Source organism: Xiphophorus hellerii, chromosome 12 (genome assembly GCF_003331165.1).
Source record: "Xiphophorus hellerii strain 12219 chromosome 12, Xiphophorus_hellerii-4.1, whole genome shotgun sequence".
Taxonomy (NCBI): domain Eukaryota; kingdom Metazoa; phylum Chordata; class Actinopteri; order Cyprinodontiformes; family Poeciliidae; genus Xiphophorus; species Xiphophorus hellerii.
In genome coordinates this window covers 23,304,333-23,329,021 of record NC_045683.1, presented here as the reverse complement: position 1 = coordinate 23,329,021, position 24,689 = coordinate 23,304,333, and the positions used below count along the sequence as shown (strand labels likewise).

At 39.6% G+C, this 24,689-nt stretch overlaps 1 protein-coding gene across 1 annotated transcript; it reads right to left on the bottom strand.

Moving 5' to 3' along the window:
- Nucleotides 1-24,643, bottom strand: mfsd3 (major facilitator superfamily domain containing 3). Its single transcript, XM_032577578.1, has 6 exons — nt 23,881-24,643; nt 22,633-23,432; nt 11,031-11,178; nt 6,833-6,933; nt 4,794-4,903; nt 1-1,604 (listed from the first exon to the last, which is right to left on the bottom strand). Exons 2-6 carry the CDS (start codon nt 23,324-23,326, stop codon nt 1,398-1,400), a joined length of 1,260 nt encoding a protein of 419 aa, XP_032433469.1. The 5' UTR covers nt 23,327-23,432; nt 23,881-24,643; the 3' UTR covers nt 1-1,397.
- Nucleotides 24,644-24,689: the final 46 nt, after the last annotated feature.

The window sequence follows — 24,689 nt, the reverse complement described above, 5'->3', positions numbered from 1 at the left end:
CACTTTAGAAATGTCCCCAGCAGCTTTATTTTTGTGCAAATTTCAAAGATTTTCTTTGCCGCTCATGTTCCACAGATGGCTACATAATTAGATATGTAATGTCATTGTCTTTTTCACATGATGTGAAAGAAATCAAGTGGCCAATGTTTCCTTTAGCAAAGCCTACTTACAGGATTTCTCTGTATTCTTACAGAACCTGCTGGGATGAACCTGTTTAAATCTAAGACTTGAGGGAACAATTTATGCTATGCAGCTATTATTGAGCTATACAAGAGAAGCTATTATTAGTTATTGTGCATTAAACATGTTTAAAAACAGAAATGAAAAGAAACTAAAACAGTGCGATTTTGGAACTTTAACTTCCAAGTAAGTCTGGTCATTCAAGTTTCTTTCTGAAAGCTGACTTTCTTATTGAGTCTGGTCAAATAAATAAGACTAGATGGCACCATGCAGTGTGTAAGGCAGATGTTTCCTACAAGTGTGAGTTGTACTCTGACACTTGTGGGAATTTACAACATAAGGGTTGACAATGTATGGTTTACGACCCACGAAAAAAGCCCTTTGCTTAAGAGCTAAATTACACTTTTATTCTCTTTCTCAAGACAAACTACAATTACGTTTTGTTTTAGCTAACACATTACGGGATGTCTGTGTATGCACTCTGGGTTTATGCAGTTACTTTATGTTCTGTGTATCTGTGTCGTACCTTACAGTGGTGATGCGAGGTAGCAGAGATTAAAGAGCTGACAACTGTAAACCATACAACACAGGAGAATATATATATATATATATATATATATATATATATATATATATATATATATATATATATATATATATATATATATATACAGTACAGTATAAGAAAATAAACTAACACTATTGCTTTTGGCTGTAGCTCTTATTGCTGACGTATAACAATATGAAACTGGCTCAGATGATAATAAGCTTTGATTATATTTCCCTTTAATTTAAGCTACTATGAAACTTTCAGTATATTTTATGTCTCTACCAAACACAATAAACCATCTTCCATCAAGCTATGAGTACTTCTATCATATTTAAGATGTACACTGTATCCCGAAGGTTCACCACCTAACTACGCTTTTTAAGACTATTTGAGATATGTTCAAAACAAAATAAATAAAACATAAGGCCATCTCTGCCTGTGAAATATGACAAAAGAGCAGTCAGTCACAGAGTGGTTAAAGGAAAGCGGTTTTTCTCCATTAAAGAATGGCTGATACTTATTTAAGACTGTTGATATATGAAATAACTTTACTAATCTTGATTTACGACTCTACAAAGTTTGTTTCCTTAATATTCGTAGTCGAGCTCCAATGGTCCATTATTAATGTACCTGGACTTGCCCTAAATGTAAACGTTTAAGACGGATCTCATTTGGGCTGCTCTTTGAGCTGATTCTCCCTGAGAGCGCCGGTGAAGGTGGCCGTCCACACGTGCAGGGCCGTTCCAGCCGACAGGGTGAGGAAGAAGAGGAAGGCCACTTGGAAACCACACCAGTCCACCACTCCTCCGGCCAAAGCGCTGAACATCAGCTTCCCCAGAACCTCCAGAGTCGCCAGGAAACTGTAGTGGGTGGCCTAGAAGAAGAGTGAAGAGTGAGCAAAAGATTACATTTTCTACTCAATGCGTCTACTTTAACATTCTGTTAGAGGAGAGGATTTAACATTAACTACTAAAAATCAGTAGAGTGTGCTTCTTTGTAAAAAAGGAACAATTACTGCAGACGTGACGAAAAGGTGAATCTGAAATATTCAGGGGAAAAAAACACCAAAAGATGAAAAGAAGTGACTTAAAAATCTAGGAAAAAAAGAAGAAAAACTCACAATTTTCATCCCACTATTTTGCTTTGTCACTCAACAGGAGAACATTTTAGAGCTCTTTTGTTAGGAAAATCGTTATCCTAAAAATTTTCCATCTTAACTACTTTCAATTGGTGAAACAAGAAAGTGTTACATTTTGGTGTGGACATGTGTATTTACTTCTTCACCAGACATTCAACCCCATATCATCAATCAGGGTTTAAATGTATTTGTTTTCTTCAGACCGTCACATCTGTGTTTGGCTCCAAGCAAACATCCTGCACCATGTTCACAAATCCAGTACTAATCAACTGGAGGTAAATTTCACTTTCTATGCTCCTCAGCAATGGAACAAACTCCCTGAAAACTTGCGGTGCACAGAAACTGACTGAAAACTTTATTGTTTACACCAGTTTAATATAAAGGTCAAAAATTGCTTTATCTGGATTTTTTCAAGTCTTGGCATTTAATTTGTTTCAAATTTACATTTCAACCTCTCTGTTTATGTCATGTTTAATATATTTGACCTTTTTTGGTTCAAATGTGATTCTCTTACGTAATTTTCAAGTAAAGCACTTTGGATGACTTTTTGCATAAATTGCAAATAACAAATAAATCACTTTCATTCAATCATTTACAGTCTGTGGCTTCCTCTCTGATACATGCCTCCTTGTTAAGATGTCAATTATGAATTACATGTGGCTTTTCTCTCCATTGATCCAACTTCCTTCGACAGATTTCTTACAGTTTACTCACAAAAATTCACTCTGGGTTGTATATTTTTGTATTTTCAGTCAGAGGTTTCTTCAGATTTGTTGCAAGACTGACTGCTACCAGAGATTCTGGAGATATTTGAATAATATGAGTTTCTCATTTAGACTGTATGCAACAGTTAAAACTGATAAACACATCAACAATCACATCATCTAAACAAAAGATTTAATGTGAAGAAGCCCTCACTGTCATAAATCTAACTAAAAAATATTTTAACTTGCTAAATTCTTTTGCAGTTCAAAAACTTGGAAAGTAGAGATATCACATTTTATCTTTTTCCAAACACTCAACACACCTTGCATTGTGACACTGTCTATAGAACAATGCTTGGAAATAAGCCAAAGATAACCTGAAAAACTACAAAGAGCAATTTTTGATTTCTGATTTTGTTTATTAAAGAAAAAAATCTATCTAAACATGACTTGATGTTTTGAGCCACACTAGGTCTGGTTATTGACCTGCAGATTCAAAAAGTAACTTAGAAAGAGCCTGCTTACCAAGCTGGACTAGGCTACGGCTTTGTTTACGCAAAAAAGCTGACTGGAAGGTGCCGGTATTTTCAAATGTTGACTGGCAAAAAGTTTCAAGTTTAGACGGCACTGTGTCAATGAGTAGACGAGACTGCCAAAACGCCTCACCCTGCAGCTGCGCTTTCACACCTGTGAAAAACTTCAAACCTCTGTGGGAGATGTTCCCAAAGGTTCCTCTCTAGGAGACTCCAATCTCTGTTGATGTGTAAATAAGCGGCCGGATCGCAACAAATATGTTACGGTTTCTCTGAAAACAGCGCCTAAAATACCTTAAAAAGCAACACATCGTGCCCCTATCTAAAGACGTGAAATTATTAGAATCACAGTCAATGACGTCTGTCGGCTTGGAAAAGATCACAGAGAATCGCAGTTAGTCAATATCCACAAAACAGAAAAGAGTGGCGAACCAGCTTACCAAAATGACTCCCAGAGAGCATCAGTGACTCATCCAGAATATCAGGTATGTATTTTCATATCACTGTACATTATGACATTTATATCTGATGAAGCAGGGTAGCTGAAGGACTCATATATAATAATTAAACTAAACAGAGTCAACATGTTAATGTTGGAGCAACTGGTATTTTACTTGAATCTGACTAAACAATGTTCTTGTTGCTTCCAAATGTGAGAATCTACGGTTTTGTCGGCCAGGCTGAGAAGTTCGGCGCCCACAGCGACTTTGCCGGCAGACTGTGGCAGCGCTCCGATGCAGAGATCTCTGAGAGCCTGCGTGACCAAAGCTAAGTGGAGTGTCTTTATTCTGAGCAACTTGTTTAACAGATTCGGTTTCTTTCTCCTGGGTATCCTTAGCAAGCACTCACACTATCAGCTTTCTGTTACTGGATAGCACTACTTTCAATAACACGCTCATGCTACACACATCGAGCTCAGACAAGCTAATGCGTTACTGTTCTGGGCACATAGATTCACAAACTGAATCAGTAAAAAGCAAAGTTACCTGCCCCCACATCCCTCAGACCTAACTGTAGCTCTGATCAGCACATTTTTGTCTTCGCTTACTGCCGTTTATCTGAATTTGTTTTGCGACACCTGCTCCGCAGGTGTCTCTTCTTTTATTCTCGTTTCACACGCGAGGAGCCACAGCAATGCGAGTTATAATTTGTCACCCTCAGAGATTGACTGAGTGACGGTTGCTTGAACAGCGATCACCTTCAGGCGGTGATGGCCCAGTTACGGCAGGGACAAAAGGAGAAACAGCAAAGTATAGAAATCAAGAGAGGAGAACAAGATGCTGGGAGTCCGAAAAAAAAGAGCATTTCGTCCGAAATGAAGAAAAGAAAACTTAGTCGGGTAGCTGGAGGCAGAAATCCTCCAGAAGAAGGAAGCAATAAACAGAAATTGAGTTTGGGATTCATTTTGAGATTTCACAGGTGGAAACCGCTGGTGAGAAGAGGCAGGTAGAGCTGGGAATAGGTGTGGCACAGTCCTTTTCTGACAACCCCGAAAGGAAATTACTTCACATTACAAAACAGCACATAAAGCCAAGTCAGATGAGAAAAAAACAAGAACACGGCCTTTATTTCTAGCACATAAAAAGATTTGTTAAGCCACAGGATATGATCTAACGCTGCCGAATAACACGATAACGACCAGAAACAAAACAACGAAAGGAAGACAGAGTGAATGAAGTCTTTGTTACCTGTATGCTTTCCTCGGCCCTCTGAGTGCAATGCATCATGGTAGTGAAGGTGAGCGTGGTGATGAGACCACCCAGGAAGTGCTGAACGCTCATGCTCAGGACCGCCATTCCTGCAAAAGCAAACACGTGCAGGCAAAGTGGATCGTAATCAGCCACAAAACATCTGCATCCCCCCCAAAAAAGGTGCTTTTCCTGACGGGGAAAAGGCTGAATTACTGTGTTTTCTACATCTTTACACCTCATACTTATTCTATGTAGATGTCAAAGTGAAGAAATAAAGCAGCAAGAAAAAGGTAAGCAGCTGAGGAGTAAAGTCTACCCCCCAAAATCACACACACACACACACACATCTCCAAAACACATGTAGTGTTATCCTCTGAGGGGAAGTGGCAGAGCAATGTTAGTGGGGAAACACAGAGGAACCACAGAGCCTATCTGTCTCTGCTCCCACGAACACTGAATTATTCACTCAAGACGCCGGAGTTTTTGCAGAATAAGACTCTTCAGTCAGCGATGCAAAGCTGCTGGAGTCACACAGATACTCCGCCTGATCAGACTGGAAGAGTGGGAAGCAGAGTGTTATCATGTAATATTGAAAATCTGAAACAGAATGTTTTTCTGTTTTCTTTCCCTTTCTTTCCCCTCTCCCCTTTAACTTTTCTGAAATCTTTGTCGGGTTTTGGAACGGAGGCGGGATGGCGGGCCTCGACTTTCAGTGTGAGAGCCTTGATAGGGAAGACGAAGTCTTTGGCAAAGATAAACGGCAGAGAAGTGAATGCTAAACACTGCTAGACTGGCAGCACAATAAAATCGAATGTGCCATTTGTGTCAATGTCCACAATATAATATATAATACACATTCATATTTGAATTTCAGCACTCATTTGTTTAGGTCACACAATATGACAGTGTCGCCATTGAAGGTCTCTGTAGTTTTTATTTACTTTCACCGAGTTTTGAAAAAGTCTTTGCATCCTTACAAATGTCTTTTTTAATTTTTTTGTCACACTTAAATGTATAAGATCATCAAAGTATTTTTTTTTTATTTAGGCAAAGATAATTAACTAAATACAATTCACAGTTTTCAAATGATTAGTTAATTTATGGGAAAAAAGTATCTAGACCGACCTGGTCTTAAGTGAAAAAGTAAACATTCCCATTATTAAATTAATATGATCTTTTGATATACAGTACAGACCAAAGGTTTGGACACACCTTCTAATTCAATGGGTTTTCTTTATTTTCATGACTATTTATAAGGCAAGAAATCCCACTTATTAACCTGACAGGGCACACCTATGAAGTGAAAACCATTTCAGGTGACTACCTCTTGAAGCTCATCAAGAAAATGCAGAGTGTTTGCAAAGCAGTAATCACAGCAAAATGTTGCTACTTTGAAGAAACTAGAATATTTTCAGTTGTTTTACACTTTTTTGTTTAGTGCATATTTCCACATGTGTTATTCATAGTTTTGATGCCTTCAGTGTGAATCTACAATGTCAATAGTCATGAAAATAAAGGAAACTCATTGAATTAAAAGGTGTGTCCAAACTTTTGGTCAGTACTGTAATATATACAATATTTTGTGCTTTTCACATAATCATGTGATATTTTTATATATTGTACTTTGCTGTTTTTACTTGTTTGTATTTTTGCTTCATTGGGAGGTTCCTATCTCTGACCTGTTTTTAATTTGAAGCAGTTAAACTATTCTGAATATGAATGGGACTATCCAAATGAACCTCGCCTTGCCCAATTCATTTTTGAAATGTGGTTAAAATAATTTTAAGTGAACAGAAAGATGTTAAACTAACTTATTTACCACAAACCTCAGACCTCATTTTTTAAGCTACTGGAGCAGTTTTCTTTCTCCTTTGATTGTGTACAATCATAAGAGGAGGGGTTCGGAGGGCCTTGGCAACAGTAATAGTGTTCTGCCTGTTTTTCATCCCAGGGATCTTCTGGATGAGCCATGACAACTTTGAAACTATATCTTGTTTGGAAATATTGTCTGTTTTGATTTCCATCCAGTTTCTCACCTTTCATGAGCGGCGATGGTTCCAGTACAGTGAGCAAAGAACTCTGGAAGACCATGCTGACGGTACGCAACACAAACACCCGTCGCATCATCGCCCCGATGCTGAGGAGAAACAAGCAACAACACAAATTTCAGGAAGACGGATTTAAGAGCTAAAAGTGCATCGGCGAGCAACATGATGTGTACGACGACGCCTCGGGGTTCGTAGCATTACATTTAAACACCTTATTGTATCTCATACAATTACACTAACACACATTCATGGACACACACACACACATTTACATGTCAGCAAGCGCATAAGTAAACAAGTCCCCAGACACTAATTGATTCCCTGTTAGTGCAAAGAAATCATCCCCCTGTGGGTTTGATTCGTGACGTAATCAATAACCTAAGGAGATCCTCAGCGTGAGAGAGATAATTAATCACTGTTAACATACATACAAACACACAGACACACACATTTGGGCACTCACACTGTTGATGTGACAACAGGGATTAACAGTGCCAATCACTCAGAGGATACCTGCCACTCAAAAGGACTGTGTGTGTTTGTTTATGCTTTTTCTGCATGTAATTATTTATGTGTAAAAAAGATTGTGAGGAAGAAGGGCCTGTCACGCAAAGCAGAATATTTAATTCAAGACGGTAAGTGAAGCGTCTACGCCAAACTTACCACTCTACTCCTTTCCATGGAGATCCACCGAGACGTGGCTCATTTTTAGATTGATTGGTGATACTTAAAATGACAGCAAACCTTGCTTGATACAGTCATATTCAATAAATTAGAATATCTGTTCAGACGAGGCTGGTTTGTCAGATTAAAAGTACTTTTTGAAAACAACAACCTTTAAGAAGGTACTAAATTTCCTTTTCATTCATATTTTTGTGGAAAATCATTATAATTAACACAAATACACTATTTTCTCCACTACACTCCCTCTCTCCACTCTCAGCCCCGCCTCCACCTACATCCTGACTGGAAAACCAAGCCTGCACCATTCACATGCTAAAGACATTCCTCTTTTTGCTTCTTCTTTACCTCCTTTCTCAATGATAGTCTTTCATATGACGCTTTCTCAAGAGATGCTAAAGTGTGTGCCTGTGCGTTAGAGAGAGAGTGTGTGTGTGTGAGAAAGAAAACCCGCCTGGCTGCCACCTTACACAGGCCAGGCCCAGATAAGAATAGGTTTGTTCTCAGGTTGCTGCTGGTGGTTCTAAAGAGCGTCCCTGACTGACCACTCAGCCGTTTCTGATGGTGGAGTGGATAAACGTTCCAACTGGGCTTTTAGACGTGGGACACAACCTGCTGGACAACCTCGCCTCTGTGTGCTAATGCGGGGGTGAGAAGAAGAGGTGAGGAAGGAAAAGTGTTCATCTGGCACAGGGTGGTACGGAAAACTAAATGGTATAGATGAACTTTTAAAGACTTATCGGCACATCTTTTAGTCTTTACTAGTATTTTCAAATATTGAAAAATACAAATAAAGTAAAAGTAAAAAAAAAAAAAGATTTTCGGGTCATTACATGTTGTGTGTGGAAAACAAATTTTACCTTTAATAATTAGCTACACCACCAGGTTATTTTATTCAATCTTTAAAGTCAGTAGAACTGAGAGATTTCTGCAGTAGCAAAAGGGCAGTTTAATACTAAAAATGAGCATTTAGATCTGTGGTAACAAAGCTAAAGCAGAAATCTGCAAAAATATCTTTAAAAGTCTCTGGTACACTGGTCCTTTGGACAGCAACAACAGGAGAAACAGAGGAGAAACGTGTAGCGGTGTGTTAGTCATGACCGAGCAGTTCTGTGTACAGAAGCAAGTCTTTCCTGAATAAATTAATTTACAAAGAAAATTCTGCCTTTAACTCTGTTATGTCCCATAGAAAGTACTCCCAGTCTAGTGCTTTTGTTTTCCTCTATTTTCTTCTTCTTAGCCTATTTATTGTGAGTCTATTTTAGCCGGATATTTATTTAAGTTAAAAGAAAGTTGCTCCCCTCCACTGTCACTACACGCTCGCTCTGGGTGAGAGATTGCTGCAGCATCAATGGCTCAATGCAATCGGCACTAAAAGATTACAGAAATTTTGACTCTAGATTATGTAATGTTGCAGGGTTTCATAATTTAGATCCAAGTAGGCACTAGATGACAATCTGACTATATGTTTGGATTGTATCAGGATGAATGTGATTGTTTTGATCTGCATTTGTACTAAACGTGACTCCATATAATTACATATGAATTCAAAATGCTATTTATTCAGTTCTGTGTCCAGCTGTGAGCTGCCTTGAGGGTTAATTCATTGTGAATTGTTCAACACAAATAAACTGAATGGAGATTAATTAGATGTTTGATTTCTATAAACAATGCACCATAAAGTATAGCGACATGTTTGGAGACAGAATAGTTAGAAATGCAACACACCAAGAATTTTCTGGCCTTATTTATAAAGAACAATAAGCATCAACCTATCAATATTTCACCAATTTTTACAAATGCATCAAGTCATTTGCTGTATGCTGTATAAGAGCTCAGCAGACACATTTATCTCATACATAAAAACAAATTACAGCTGAGGGTATTGAATGAGGCCGTTTTGAGGTCATTTCTCATTTCAAAAGACATCTTGGTGGGTTCAAGCTTAGATAAAATAAAATCCACAAAATACCTCTGTATCTTTGGAAGAATGACACAATAAGATGACATAGCTCCAAGTGTTTTCTGCCTTTAGTGGTGTGTGAACCATTTATTCCCTGTACAAGTGAGATGGAGACAGCGCGAAGGATCAAAAGACAACGTATCACAATGACATCTTTTCAAAGCACTTTAGCCCTTAGAAAAGTTTGGCCTTTGGAGGTTTCCTCTTTGTTTATTAGTGTTCCTTCACGAAGGGAAAGAACCAAACAGGCTGACATCAGAGAGAGAGAGAGCAGAGAACAAAGGTCTGGGCAAGCTAGCATACACATACAATACTGACACAGATACGGGCAGGTGGGATAAAAAGACACCACAAGTCGACATTAACCAGAGAAACACAGAACATTTGCTGCCAAGTGATCACCTGATGCAATTTGACGTGAAACTGGAAAAACAGCACACAAGCTTCACTTTAAAAGAAAGAACATCTGGATATATTGTTGGAATTAAAACAATGTAAAGACTCCTACCTCTGTAATATCATTGCATATCTGTGTTTCAAGTGTATATTGTGATTCGCAGTATTCTGCATCAGGTCTATCATGATAACAAGTTTTGCTGGACGATAAATTGTCCCAGAAGTCGTTGCGATAAACACTAATACTCTTGCTTTGAGGCCATTTTCAAGCAATATACTGATAATGGCATAATAATGCAAGGCCACATTCTCAAATATCAATAAACTTTAACTTAACACTGGAACTGGAAGACAATATAAATATAAAGCTAGATAAACTGATCAAAATCTAGATTAACAGAAGGAATAGATAAATTCTCATTTTAATTTAAAAAGGCTTTAAATGTTGAGTGTGTCATCAGAGTTAGCAAACCAACTGAGAGGTTTCAATTCCTCACAGCCTTCACAGCATAATAAGTCAGTCTAACAACTTAGCATTTGTGGGGAAATCTAATACCTACATTCAGCTACATCTATATTGTCTCTGCAAACTGAGGGGTGTGCGTGCGCGTGCGTGTGTGTGTTTATGCGTATTCTGCGTGCACCTGAGTGTGTGTAAAGGATTTGCTGTTCATGCTGTTCTCACACCACACGCCACACAGGGGGTCCCTGAGCTCTCAAACAAGGCAATGTTTACTTAAATTACCGTACACACCCCGAGAGAGAGAAAGAGAGAGAGAGAAAGGTACAAACACACACACGCATTAGCACGTACGTACACACAAGCCAATAGAGTGAAGGAACAGTGATGAAGAAATGTTAAAGGGGAAATCTGCATGATGAATAAGGTGAGGAAGAAGGTAAAGATGATTACAATATCTTACATGATGAGAGCGCAGCATACACACTTTTTATCATATTGAATATTTTTAGCATGGTTGCTGTTGTTTTGGATATTTTATCTCCACCAGAACTTTTATGTTTTTGTCACTACGCCCTACAAATTAGCTGATGCTGAAGGTCATTTATAATGCTGTCCAAGCGTCTTAAATCAACAGTGCATAATTTGACAATCAACAGTGGTTTCTCACTGCCGATGATGACTACCTGAACTGGGCGAGCAGCAGGCCTCCGAGGGATGAGCCACAGATGGAGAAGCCCATAGCGACGACGCCGTTCCAGAAGCCGAGCTCTCTGGCTGTCATGTGGTGATCCAGGAGGAAAAGAGGAAACATTGTCACAGCACCCTGCTCACCTGGAAAAAGAAAAGGACAAATGGGAAAGAGGCACAAAAAGTGAGATGAGAGACTGAAAAGAGGAAAACCAGAACAAGACAGCAGTTCAAGCTTGAAGCTTATTGGTGAGAAACTCTGTCTTTTCAGGTTAATATCAGAAAAAAACTTCAACTTTATCTATCGCTGCTCTCCAAAAGTGATATAGATGTAATACATTCAAATGTTTCTAAATGGTCCCTCAGTCTGGATCATCGCAGTCATGGAAAAGACTGCTGATTTGACACCGACATCCTCCATAAGGAGGGAGAGCCACAAAACGTCATTGCTAAAGAAACTGGTTGCACGCAGAGCATTGTATCAACTCTCTATATTCATAAAGAGTTGAGTAGAAGGAAAAAGTGTGGTAAGAAAAGGAACAACAGCAACAGGGACAACTGCAGCCTTGAGAGAATTGTCAAGCAAAATATCATTAAGTATTTAAATGGTAAATAGTCAAAATGTCTAAATCCTTAAACTCCATATGTATGGAGTAATAAAACATGCCAGATCCAATGATGCAGATGACCTGAAGGCTGCTAAGAAACCTGGACCTCACCACAGCAGTGCTGCAGACTGATCGCCTCCATGCCACGCCGCATTGTTACAGTAATTTAAATGGAGGCCCAACCAAGAACTGAATGTATACAAATAAAAACATTTTTCAGAAGCTTTACCTTTCTGTTTAAAATATCCCTTATTTATTGATCTTATGTAACATTTTGATTTCCTGAGAGTTTTTATTTCCTTTAATAATCAAAATTACAAAAAGTGATAGCAAGAAATATTTCACTCTCTGTGTAAGGAATAGGTTACACTTTTTGAAATAAGTAACAAAAAAATTTTTATTTTGTTTTTGTTTCTCACGAAACAAGCCGACTTTTCATCGACAATAAAAATATCAAAGTCGAATGCAGTGAGGAGGTTGGAGCAAACTGTTTAGCCTGCAAACCCGAAGAACACACTTTTTCCGGAGATGACGGCTGCAGGTTTAAACGAAGCGCATCGATGTGCCGCGTACCTAGGCCTATTCCTGGAAAGTGTCAATAATAGATGCCCGACAAGAAAAAGAATACCCTCAGTCACTTTATCAAAAAGGGGCCTAGCACTTTTCCTAAAGCTCAAAAGAGAAAACACAACAAAAAAACACAGAAACTTCCACAGATGAAACAGACCTCACAAAGACCTTTCAGTCAAAATAAAAAGTTTCTGTCAGACAGTACGACTTTCTTCTGTGTGGCGTTGAGTGTGGGGGTAATGTTCTGTGGAACATTACAGTAAAATATTCAGTGGTGCCGACTACACAGTGTTATTATATTAATGGAGACTGACTTCAGAAAGACAGTGGGACCAAGGAGCTGCATGAGTGACAGCTTGGCTCCCAGACTGCTGTCAAAGACGACGCAACACAACCGACGACTCACTCACTCAGTCAGCCAGGAGACAAACAAAAATAGAGAAAGAGACGGGGAAACAAAGACAGATGAAACAGACTCCCAGTGATTGGGAGTGCAGCAGCAGAATTAGAGTGTCACCGCTGTAACAATGGTGTGACAACCTTCGTGAAACCTGGGGAGGAAACGTGGATTCTCTCTGTAGCAAACGCTCGTCTCTCACTTCTGTCACTCATGTGTTACCGCTGGCAGATTACACATGCTCAACATACAGACGGGACTGACTGTGCCATGAAGTTTGTCATAAATGTTAATTTAACCAATCAGATAGGACATTCGCCTTCCGACAGACGAGTGTGTTTTGGTTTTCGTCTTTGAGATGAAGTCAGAGAGAAAAGAGAAAACACTGCAGGTTCACAATGATCTTTCTCATCACAGCAGATCTAAAGAACAGAGTGGAGTGAGTAGAATAAGCAAAATAAATAAATGAATAAAAAGATTGACATAATACTAGCCCTCTTGTATTTTATTGGCTGAAAATGAATCATACGTGATCTACCCGAGCACCAACAAACACCTCTCCCAAATACGCTGACAAGAAGAGAATTTAAAGGAAAAGGAAGATTAAGAGAAACAAAATGACTTCCTCATCCTTATGCATTTTGATAACACATTATCTCAGTAAATGTTACAAATGTTGCAAAAACCAAACATTCACTGCTTTCAGCCTAAATGTAAGGATTTGTCCCAAAATTTGAATATCTATTGCATGTGTGGTGCTTTTTAAAGAATCACTACCAACTAAAAACTCAAAAATCTGATCTCTTTCAATACAGTGAATACACCATATTAGGCGCCATCATTTCTTGTTCGACATGCATCAGTGTGTCATGAGGTGCGGTGTGGATGAGTGGTGAGGCAGACGCGATGGAACCAGGTTAGACGAATAATAATGATTTAATGACGAAAAAGCCAACACAAAGTCCAAAACCAGGCAGCACTGCAGAGCGGAGACCAGGGCTCAACACAGGTAGCACTAGCTATACGGAGGCAGGAACCACAGAGAGACAGCACGCACAAACAGACAAGACAAGGACCCGACGAGGACGCAGACACACAGGTGGCATTAAAAACACAGAGGGTAATCACAGAAACGAGACACACCTGGGAATGATCAAGGGGAGAACCGGACAACACGGAGACACAGAAAACTCTAAATAAACACAGAAAAACACAGATCCTGACACAGTGTTGCTGAGACTCAACATGAGCAATTTTTAGTATCAATGCTTAGAAAAGTAAGAAAGTAGATATTTGAAGGTAAACTGTATTTTCTGCTACATGTTGGGACATGTCTAAGTCTTACTTAGGCTGCAGGAGAGCGAGAAAGAGCAAGACTATTTTATCCTTCTGAGCTTTCCATCTCTCAGACTTCATGAAGACATGAAGTCTGCTGTTTTAGTAATAGTAATGATAATAATCTGAGATGCAAAAGTCGATTTAAATCTGAAGTAGGAACTTTTACAAAAATATTTTACATATCTGTTAAAAGCGTCACTGTGTGCTGATAGTATAATATGATACAGATAATCTGAGAAAAAATTTAACTACTCCCTGTGGTCCTGATCTGCAGAAGCCCATTGTTCTGCTTGGCTCTCATTGGTTGTTCAGAAACAACCAATGAGAGCCAAGAGGAATGTCTTAACAGAGGAATATCACACTTGTGTACACGCTGCTCACATCCTCAGCCACTCGCAACATACAAGTTCAAGATTGCTGGTCTGCTGCAGCTGCACTAATGGTGGAGAAATAACCTGCAAGACAACAGTTTATCCGCCACCATCGGTGGCCATGCTTACTCGTCTGCGCATTTACAGCTCCTTCCTCTTATGTAAGGAAAGCAAACATGTAAAAAATATTTTTTTTTTATAAAAGTTACCAACTGCATCTTCAATATTTTGACTCTGTTAATAAAGTAAACATGATGTGATTCTTCATCGTCTGTTGTTTAGTTCAAAGTTCTGTATGTTCAACTAATTATTTCTTTACACATGGAGTATTGGTTGGAAATGTAGACAAATATGAACAAGTAGATTATCCCATTAACTATTCTCCAAGCAAGAATTGTCTATTTTAGCAGGGACTCTATTATATTAAGCAAGTAAATAGAAAAACGGTGAAGAAGAAGGAAGAGGAAAAGACATCAGAAATCGGAATAAAAAGGGAATCAGTGAGAAGAGGCTCACACAAAAAAATGAAAGAGATTAATGAGACAGAAACAGCAATAGGTCAATTAGGAAAAAAAGAACTAATAGGAGAAAACCGATGCAGCAAACGAGCATCATACAATCACGAACAGGAAGACACAAACAGAACATGACGCAAGTGAGAAGATAGCACTCAGCGATGAAGATGGCTGCAGACAGAGAAGCAGGAGGAGGAGGGGAAGCTGAACAGAGACATTGTTAGGAGGTTAGTGAAGAGGAAACAGAAGAGGGATGACAGGCTCAAAGAAAACTGTGTTTACAGACAGCACAGTCAGACAAAACTATTTACCGTTAAAAGAGCGACAAGAATTAGGAAGGGGGTGTTTTGTTGATCCTGGTTATTTAAAAAGCTTGTAAGCACACAAATATATTTAATAACATTTTCTAAACTTTTGCAACAACAATGCAGGGTTCCGATAATGACATTTTTAAATGAGACTAAACTCCCAATTACTGTTGTTGGTCAATTGTTTGTGATTTATTGTCAGCTGCCAAACAATTTCTGAAAACAAATCACCTGCTACCATGTGCATGGCTTGCAAAACTGTGCTTAGGTTGTGTGTTTTGCTGTAACAAATCTGTGTTTCTAACAAACTAAATGTTCCTCACCAGGTACAATAATATTTCTGCAAACTGCTGTGCCTGTAAACATCTTCTGAAAGCTTTAAATTTACTGAAGCCTCAACCAGATCATCTTTATTTTACCGTAACTTATAATTTAGGGGGTTTTCAAACCTATACATGTCTGGGCGTGCCGTGGTGGCGTAGTGGTTAGCGTGACCCATATTTGGAGGCCTTGAGTCCTCGACGCGGCCGTCGCGGGTTCAACTCCTGGACCCGACGATATTTGCCGCATGTCTTCCCCCCTCTTCTTCCCCGTTTAATGTCAGCCCACTGTCATATAAGGGACACTAGAGCCCACAAAAGACCCCCTGGAGGGGTACAAAAAAAAAAAAAAAAAAACCTATACATGTCATGGACTTTCTATATTTTTTTAATGTAGTGTCAGATTAGGCTCGTCCAGCCGTTAATGCCTAATCTAAAATGTGTCTGAGCATCAGAGACAAAACAGTCCTGAGTGGGACATCCCAAAGTAAAACACTTTTCAGTCCTTGGCTTTAATAACAAAACAAAAATAAGTTGTTGAGCTAAAAAAACAAATAATAAAACATGAAAGGAAAATAAATTCTAATTAAAATTTCCATTGTTTTTCAATGCCAAAAAGTTAACTTAAAAGTACTTTTTAATAGCAAAAAAGAAAATATGTAAACATAATGATAACTTTACATCTATTTTACTGACTACTGTCGTACTTCTGAGTAAGAAGTCATACTTCTGACTTCTGAAGTACGACTTCAGAAGTCGTACTTCATCGATTTTACACAGATTGATGTAAAATCGATCTGTGTCTGTCTACTGGCGGCACAAAAAAAGGATGGAGTGAGCAATTTTGCTACAAAGATGATCCTTGAAGCAAACGGGGGTAAGTTAATTGAACATAAACAGAGCCAGGTGGGACCAACTGGACTAGTTTAAATGGAATGTGACCTATAAAACATTTTGACAGCTACAGGTAAAACATGCACTGATTTCTAAGTTTAAATTCAAATTCAAAAATCCCACATGAAAATGAAGTGCTGTAACTCATCCAATGTTCGTCAAAGAGTTGTTGTACATACTGATGGCAACAAGGACCTCCTGTAGTGGTTTGTATTACAGAAGGACAATTTATCTTTTTTCCAGTTGAGAACCATGGCCTCAAAGTTAGAGGATCTCTCATCCCAGCCACTTTGAGCTCAGCTACAAACCGCTCCAGTGCACACTAAAGGCCATGGATTTAGTCTCTGCAGCTGCACCTTAAGATCCTGTCCATGAACACCACAAACAGGATCGGTGACAAGGGGCAGCCCAGGCTGTCTCCTTCCTCACTGGGAACAAGCTTGAATACAGACACAGCTCTTGCTTCAGGCATACAAGGATCAGATAGCAATTAAAAGCCACCCAGATACCCCTTCCTACGCTATCGAGCACCTGGATAGGTGGACTGGTCCCCATTTCCCCTTTCTAAATTGTCAAAGGGTTTTCAATAAGGCCAACCGAATATCTCTCTCTATAACCTCTTCAAATTTTTCCCTTATAGAAGTTTTTGCTTCTGCAACCAAAGACAAATCAGTCCTCCTGGCCACCCAGTACATGTCAGCTGCTGCATTAATCCCCAAGAACAACAAAAAGTATGAAAAGTGTTATTGTATAATTGTTAGTCATAACACATCGCTACATACTTCCACACTCTGATCAGGTGCATGTAGCGCCACACATAGCCTAAAAAAACAGTTTGACCAGCTATTGTATGTCTTAGAAATATACTGATATCTCTTTGCCAACACAATATCTGGCAAGCTAATACATACACAAGTGATTTTAGGGTAATGCATTCGATGGGTATGTTCAGGCACATGGGTTTAAGGTTGAAGCCGTGTGTAGGTGTGTATATACGTGCAAAGGAGTTCCTATGGAGTGGAGCTGGGAAATGAAAAGTTTAAGATGATCGTGCGAGGTCGGCAAAGACCTGACCTTCCTGTGGCAGCTTAAAGAAAAGAGATGTCAGAGCCGGGGAGATCACCGAGGACACACAGTCACCTTGCAGAACAAAATTAGCACTCTCCGCCAACAACAGGGTAAATGAAAACAGCTTCATACAGTCTACATGTATGAGGACAATGCAGCATGCACGTACACAAACAGAAGGTCCACAGGGATACACACGCACCTGCACGCACTGTTCAGCTCCTCAGGTTCACTAGGGATGGCATAAAACCTGCCTATATGGAATTTCACAGTGCCTAATGCATATTAGTCTTTTGTCACACACTTGGACACAAGGAGTTCTTTATGGCACTGAGAACTCAAGAACATGCAGACCAGAACATAAGGTAACAGCGATTACATAACCCCTCCACAAATACCAAGCCCTCTAGGCCACTGGGTAGGATTTTCTTCTTATGGGTTTCTGGACTAAATGAACTGTGTAATATGAAGTTAGGTTTTGATGGTCCAACCGCTCCAATAAGATTTCATTTTACCATTCTGCTAATAAAACAAGTCAAATCTTTTATTATTATTGTTACCAGTTAATCAATGCAAGTGCTTTACATTTTTTTAGCATTTATCCATGTATTGAAGCAAGAGACCCATTATGAAGTTCAGCTAAACCTTTTAATGACCCATCCATTTAAATCAGGTTTGCTGACGAAGGAAAACATAAAACATGTAGGGAAGAGAGTCCAGTTGAACTGGATTGGTATTTCCTGGTTTGGGAATGACACAAATGAATTTTTAAAGCTTTGTCGCTTTTAGGATTTATCACTATTTCTGACACGGCATCGTACAGCATAAGGATGAAAAAAGATGTCCAAAAGTGATCAAAGTGTGTTTCACAGTTTGATGGAGCACCAAGCATTTTTGAGTCAATCCAACATTTGCCTACATTGTGTAATATTGTGTATTATCATGACAGATTGGACATGGTAGGTGAACACACTAACCTAAACCTGAAGACATTTAAAGTGATCATGTAAATTAACAAGGCTAAGTCTGTTTACTTCTATTGCAGTTCTGCTCTCTGCCTTACTGGAGGAGCCATGTGGTGACTGTTTATTAATTCATCCTCTTCTCCAGTCTTCACTCCAAGACCCTGTTAGGTTTTTCTCTATTGAAATACCTCAACTTTAACTTAAATGGTTCTCCAACTTAGTCAGATGTTCAGTTCTGGTTAGAACTAGAGTGGGTATTTTTCACATTCTGGTTCCTGTGCATGCTGCATCAACTTTAAATGGTCCAGATGTTATCTTTTCAATGTGAAATGTGACAATGATGTATTTAAACTAAAATGTACTTTAAGAGCATCTCAGTTATAGTTATTATAATTATTAAAATATGTTAAAAAGTTTGTGGTGCTTCTAGACTAACACACATTAAGATCACCCACAACTTCCAGTGCTCTCTCACCATTGCCATTTATAATTCCTACTGGAAGTCCAAAATGCTGATCATCAAGTGAATTAAGAGTAACTGGGGCATTTTCTATCCCAACTTCATCAAATGAAGACAAGCTGACGGAACTGGCTAGTGCAGGGGTGGGCAATCCTGGTCCTCGAGGGCCGGTGTCCTGCAACTCTTAAATATCTCCTTGGTCCAACACACTTGAATCCAACAGCTGAATCACCTCCCAAGTGCAGTCAAGTTCTCCAGAGTCCTGCTAATGACCTCATTATTTCACTCAGGCGCGTACATCTAAAAGTTGCAGGAGACCTGCCCTTGAGGCCTGGAGTTGCCCATTCCTGGACTAGTGGCAGTCATTTCAACAATATTGTGATGCTTTAATATCTTGAAATCTTGTACAACAAGATCTCGTTACACCCCACATAAACACAGATATAGCGTGAAACTGCGTTATTTTTACTAAATGTTATCGTACCTTGAGAATCTTATACCTCTCCATGTCTACCACGTTTTGGGAAAACATGGTTGATGAGATTTTGGAAAAGTATTTGCAACTCCAGGCCTTCATTGTTCGCCTCTACCCTGGCTCATTTCCCATTTATCCTGGGCGACCTCCCTCCCCCTCTCTCCCCCTTGTCTGTCGGCCTACCCAGACAGTTCACCCACCAAGCTGGTGGCCTCAGATGGCACAAGGGTCACCGTTTAGACACGAGGCAGCAAATGATTGGCCACAGAGTTGGAAGCAGAGCAAACTCAGAGTTCATTAGTGGTAGATGAGGGAGAAGGGGTTTTTGTGCTTGTATATGCGTGTTATTATGAGAGGTGTTTGGGGGGGGGACTGTTCAGACAGACAGATTACCGGTCTCACACAAACATATCCACATACCCCCTTGAACAAAAACAATACTGTCTCACATAGGCCACACATTTAAGATTCATCTAAACTATAAGATACATATATAGATTGGACTGGGATGCAAATATAGCAGGCATTGAAATAGCAAAAAGGGGAAATTCTGTAATGTGATGACTGCAAAGAAGGAAACCAATAAATACACTGACAATGCTAAAGTTGATAACTGTTGTATTCTTGAGCAACAACGATGTGTTGTGTGCCTTCATGTGTGAGCTCATGGATCAGAGAGAGTGTTGCATTGGGGGGCTGAGGGGGCTGCTCCTAGACAGATTAGGGGGTCCAGCCAGTCTTCATATTTTGTCTAGCAGTGTCGTCTGCAGGGGATTATCCGATTACTGAGCCAACCTCAACACTAAAAAAAAAAAAGAAAAAAAGAAAAAACACACACCCTCATGTACACTGTTAAAAAAAAAACAATGCTGTATGCATCCATACCCCATACACAGGAAAGAACTGTGCAAATCTGAGGAGACAATTAGATTCCCACCACCCACTTGCACACATACATGTAAGTACACATCAGCAAAGACGCATGGTTTCCTCTATTTCAGCTTCTTAACGCCACAGACACAAAGACGCTCTAATCCTCACATAATCCCCTTCTGCTACCAAAAACCAAACTCTGGTCATATTAACTCTCGCTACCAAACACTCGAGCTTAACTTCTACGGGACCACCTTAGATTTTAACTTTCTATTGTTGACGACAAGTTAGCAAACTAAAAGAAGCTCATGGCGCTTTGTGGAGTCACTTTCTGTGCTCATTCTGAGTACCAGAAGCTGCTTCGTCTGACCAGAGTCTGTATTTCTTAGTGTTCTCACAGGAGACAGAACAAACTGGCTTGCAACAATTACTTCCACACACTTCAGCAATACACTGGTGGCTCTGTTTGGTTGTTAGTGAAACACCAACAGTGACATCTAGTGGTGATCTAGAGGTCTCAGACAGCAACACCAATCAAGATAAAATTACCGAAACCACAAATTTGTTAGTCTCACCTTCAAACAGAAAATGAGGAAAAACAGATTGAGTTAAATATTAGATTGCTCCATCAAATTTGTTTCTGTCTTTCAACTTGTTGGTGGGCTTTGTGATCATATATACATAATTATAAGAGCTTAAAGAGGGTAAATCAATTTCCTTTCTCAGTTCTTGATGCATTTCTGAACACAGGATTCTCGTAATTCATTTCAAAATGCTGTATATTTTCGAGACGCAAATTTCCAGGTTTTTAGTTTCAGTTTTAGGTCCAACTCTAAAATACAAATGTAGATGTTCCTCAGGTTTTACATGACACGTATGCAAAAAACAACGGATGGATTTGTGGACCCATAGATGTATAGACAGGTGGGTGGAATAATGGAAAGTTCAATGGACTGACGGAAATACGGAAGAATAGATGAATGCAAGTACATTTTCTGTACAATAAAATTAAAATGTGATGTTGAAACAACTTTTTTCAGAAATCTGAATATTTATTATAATAAATAACCTGATTATTTAGTTTAAGGAAACCTTCTGAATAGATCGAACAGTGGCTGGGGAACGATGGCTTTGGGGTTCCCAATCGAAACTGGTAACATGTTTTATGTCTTTATGCAATGGTTACTCAGTTTGTGTGTTTCTTATCAGGTCTTTTCTTCACATGTTAAAGTTGATATAATCAAAGTGAATACCTTGTGGGTCTTCACAATATGTTGAATAAAACAGTAGTTTCCTCAGATTTATTGTAACAGGTACAAATGCAATAAAAAAAAATGTTCTACAGGTGTCACCGTAGTAAGAAATACTGTAATAGAAAAGGAAAATTTCACTTTAAACTTTTGATATTATGATAAAAACAAAGAGAAGAAAAGTTACTACCAATTGTCATTGTGAGACTGATTGAATAAGCATAGCTATGTTATTTCTTCAATATTTACTTAGGAGCTTTCCAAAATTAACACAGAGGTCTCCTCGGGTCAAATGTCTAGCTGGGGAAGAAAAATCCAAAATGGCTGACTGGAATTGACTAGTAAAAACAAAGTCAAGTAGCACATCTAATTATTTTCCATAAATTAAACATCTTTCTCGGATAATCCAATCTTTTTTGTCAACATGTTTAAAGATTGTTCTAAATACGAAAATGGAGAGCCTGCATCTGCTAGTAGTAGTCAGCCTTGTCGTCAAGCTTATCAGTTAAATCCTACTGGTTTTAAAACTTGGAAAGGGCTGGTTGTAGAGAATTCACCATAAATTACCACCAGCACTGGTGGTACCACTGAACTCGCTTTTTGAGCGGCTTCTGATGCAGCCAAGTTAAAGGTGCATTGTTATGTCAAACTCTGTTTTATGTCAATCAATCAAACAATCAATTTTAGCTATAAAGCACCCTTTGTGTTTGAGGCATTTTGTGGAAACACATAATAAAGGGTATTTCTGAACTGGGTTTGAACCATCCAGGTCACAGTCTGCAGGTGCAAATACCAGAGTTGTGACGTAAACTGAAACTGGGGGGATACTCCCTTTTGCTCCAAACTTTGTAAGAGGGCTGGTGGATATTAAAAGCGATGTACCTTCATCTTTTCTTCACTTCCCTGGACTAGCCAGGGGAGTCATTGCTATATTCTTTGCTTAATTTCTTAATAAAACAATAATCAAAATTTAATTTCGATTCGTTTTTAAATGACTCAGTGTTTCACCTTAAGTAAGACTTATTTATTTCCTTAACAGCATGAATAACATAGTGAAATAATGACACTCTGGTCATTTCATTGCAATAAGTTTAAGCAGCAGAACACACTGCATGCACACATCCGTTGCTATGTAAAGTTTTGCTTGTTAAAACAGGAAACACATTTGCATAGTGATTAGACTTACCAAGTTTGTATGTGAGCACATACAAGATTGTCCAAGGTGTGCCGGGCACTGCCATCAGCTTCCTCCATACCCTCCACGGCCTCATAGCCTCGGCTCCCTGCCCCCCCCTCCTGCTGCCATCTGCCTGCTTTATGCTCTCATCGTCCAGCACAGGGGCCCCCCACACAAACAGAGCCACGCCTGCATACACAAATGTCAGGAGCATAAACATCCAGCTCCATCCAGCCACATCAATCACAGCTAGGAGCCCACCACCGGCAAACACTGATCCAGCCTTGTATCCCACAACCTGGGCCGTATTGCCCAGTCCGAGCTCCCCGCGTCCTTTCAACAGCCCAACGGCAGCCCCATCTACAGCAATATCTTGAACAGAGGCGAAGGTGTTCATGGCCAGCAGAGTCCCGGCCACACCCCAGATGTGTGCTTCTGGAGCCAGGGCAGCACTGGAGAGGCATGTCAACGCCAGCCCAGACACCGTGCCCACCAGCCAGCGACGTTTGGTTCCCACTCGGTCCACCAAAGGGGCCCACAGTACCTTCAGCACCCAGGGAAAGTAGAGGATCTTGGTGAAACCAATGCGTGTGAGAGAATGGCCGGCTCCACGTAGGTACACAGGAAGCAGAGAAGACTGGAGACCATAGGGAATACCCTGGACAAAGTACAGCAGGCCCAGGAAGACGAGTTTGTCATTCATGATCTACTTCCAAAAGTGATTCTGGGGTGAAGCAGACTCTGAGCTGGTCCATGGGTCAGTATTCACATTAAAGGGTGTGTTTCGAGCGAACTGCAACTTTTTTGACCTGAAACATGAGAAACAAAGATGGAAAGATCAAGGTTAGTCAAGGTGAACTCGGTCTGTATGATGTATTAGGTGGCTAAGTCCTTCCAGCAGCCTTATAAGGTTGGCTGCTCACCGCTGTTTTACTGCTTCTCTGCACAGCTCAGTTACATCTAGTAACGTTACCCCGCCGGCTTCCTTAAAGCCAAACACCCTTTTGCTCATTCAGTATCACAATTAAACATGCGTTTTAATCATTTAATGTGCATCATCACAACACACGCAGAGTGACATTTCTAAATAGACCTTTGACAAACTGCTGTGACTCGGTTAGCGGGCTAGATCTGCACCGGGTTAACACTTTAAAACACGTTTATATGACGTGTCAGCATTAGTCAAGGCGCTGTTGTAACAAAAAAAGTAATGAAGAGTAGCTCTGCGGCTGCTATAGGAGGCACTTTCACACATACAGAGAGAAGCGCTGGGTCTTGCAGCTTGAGCTAGCCGCTGGGTGTCCGCTTGTTTACAGTGCTGGGCTGGGTCCTGAGGTTGCCAGGTACTAGCTTCCAGAACGGCCATCCCCCTTCTGCGGATAACCAGCCGGACAGGCTTTGTTTCTTCTTCTCTGAAGTTTCACCGCAGCCGGCATTATTCACATTACAATACTGCCATCTCATGGATTTAGACCAGAATGAAAAAAACTACAACTGCTTCAAGCAGAGCATTTTTCAACATCCAGTTATTGCACCACGCAATCTTTTAAATCTCAGTGGAACATACATGGTTTAATAAAGGTTACATACATACATGTAGGCTTATTCCTTGGCCTAAAAAAAGTTTTGCTATAAGATAAAACTGTGCTTTTATATCGTGTAACTAATAAACCACGAAGTTCAGGTTTCTGAGACTTCTGTTGCTTCTCGCCTTTTCTTTGAATTAAATATTGCTTTTCTAAGGTGTACAGAACACATCAAATGCCTTTTTGTGATCTAAAATTATTAAGCCAAGAATGCACACCTTGCTCTACTTTTAATGTGACACACAATTTATACAGTGAAACCTTTATTCATTTGCATTCTGCACCTCAAGCTACAGTTTGTCTGTAGATTGTAAAAGATCAAACAAATCTTTGCTCTGGCCTCCAAATTACTAGAATAAGTTTGCTTTCAATGTTTAGTTCTTCATGAACTGTGTCATTATTGCTTGTTTATTAATAGCTGAAAACAACTTGTGTTTCCCAAAACTATCTGGTTCCAGCAAGTCATGCATTTCCTTATAC

Excerpts from the sequence above, each read along its gene's own strand:
- mfsd3 (XM_032577578.1), bottom strand. The coding sequence starts at position 23,326 with ATGAATGACAAACTCGTCTTCCTGGGCCTGCTGTACTTTGTCCAGGGT. Across the intron at positions 4,904-6,832 it reads ACCATCGCCGCTCATGAAAG|GAATGGCGGTCCTGAGCATG; the intron begins GTGAGAAACTGG and ends TTGCTTTTGCAG. Across the intron at positions 1,605-4,793 it reads GGGCCGAGGAAAGCATACAG|GCCACCCACTACAGTTTCCT; the intron begins GTAACAAAGACT and ends CTCTTCTTCTAG.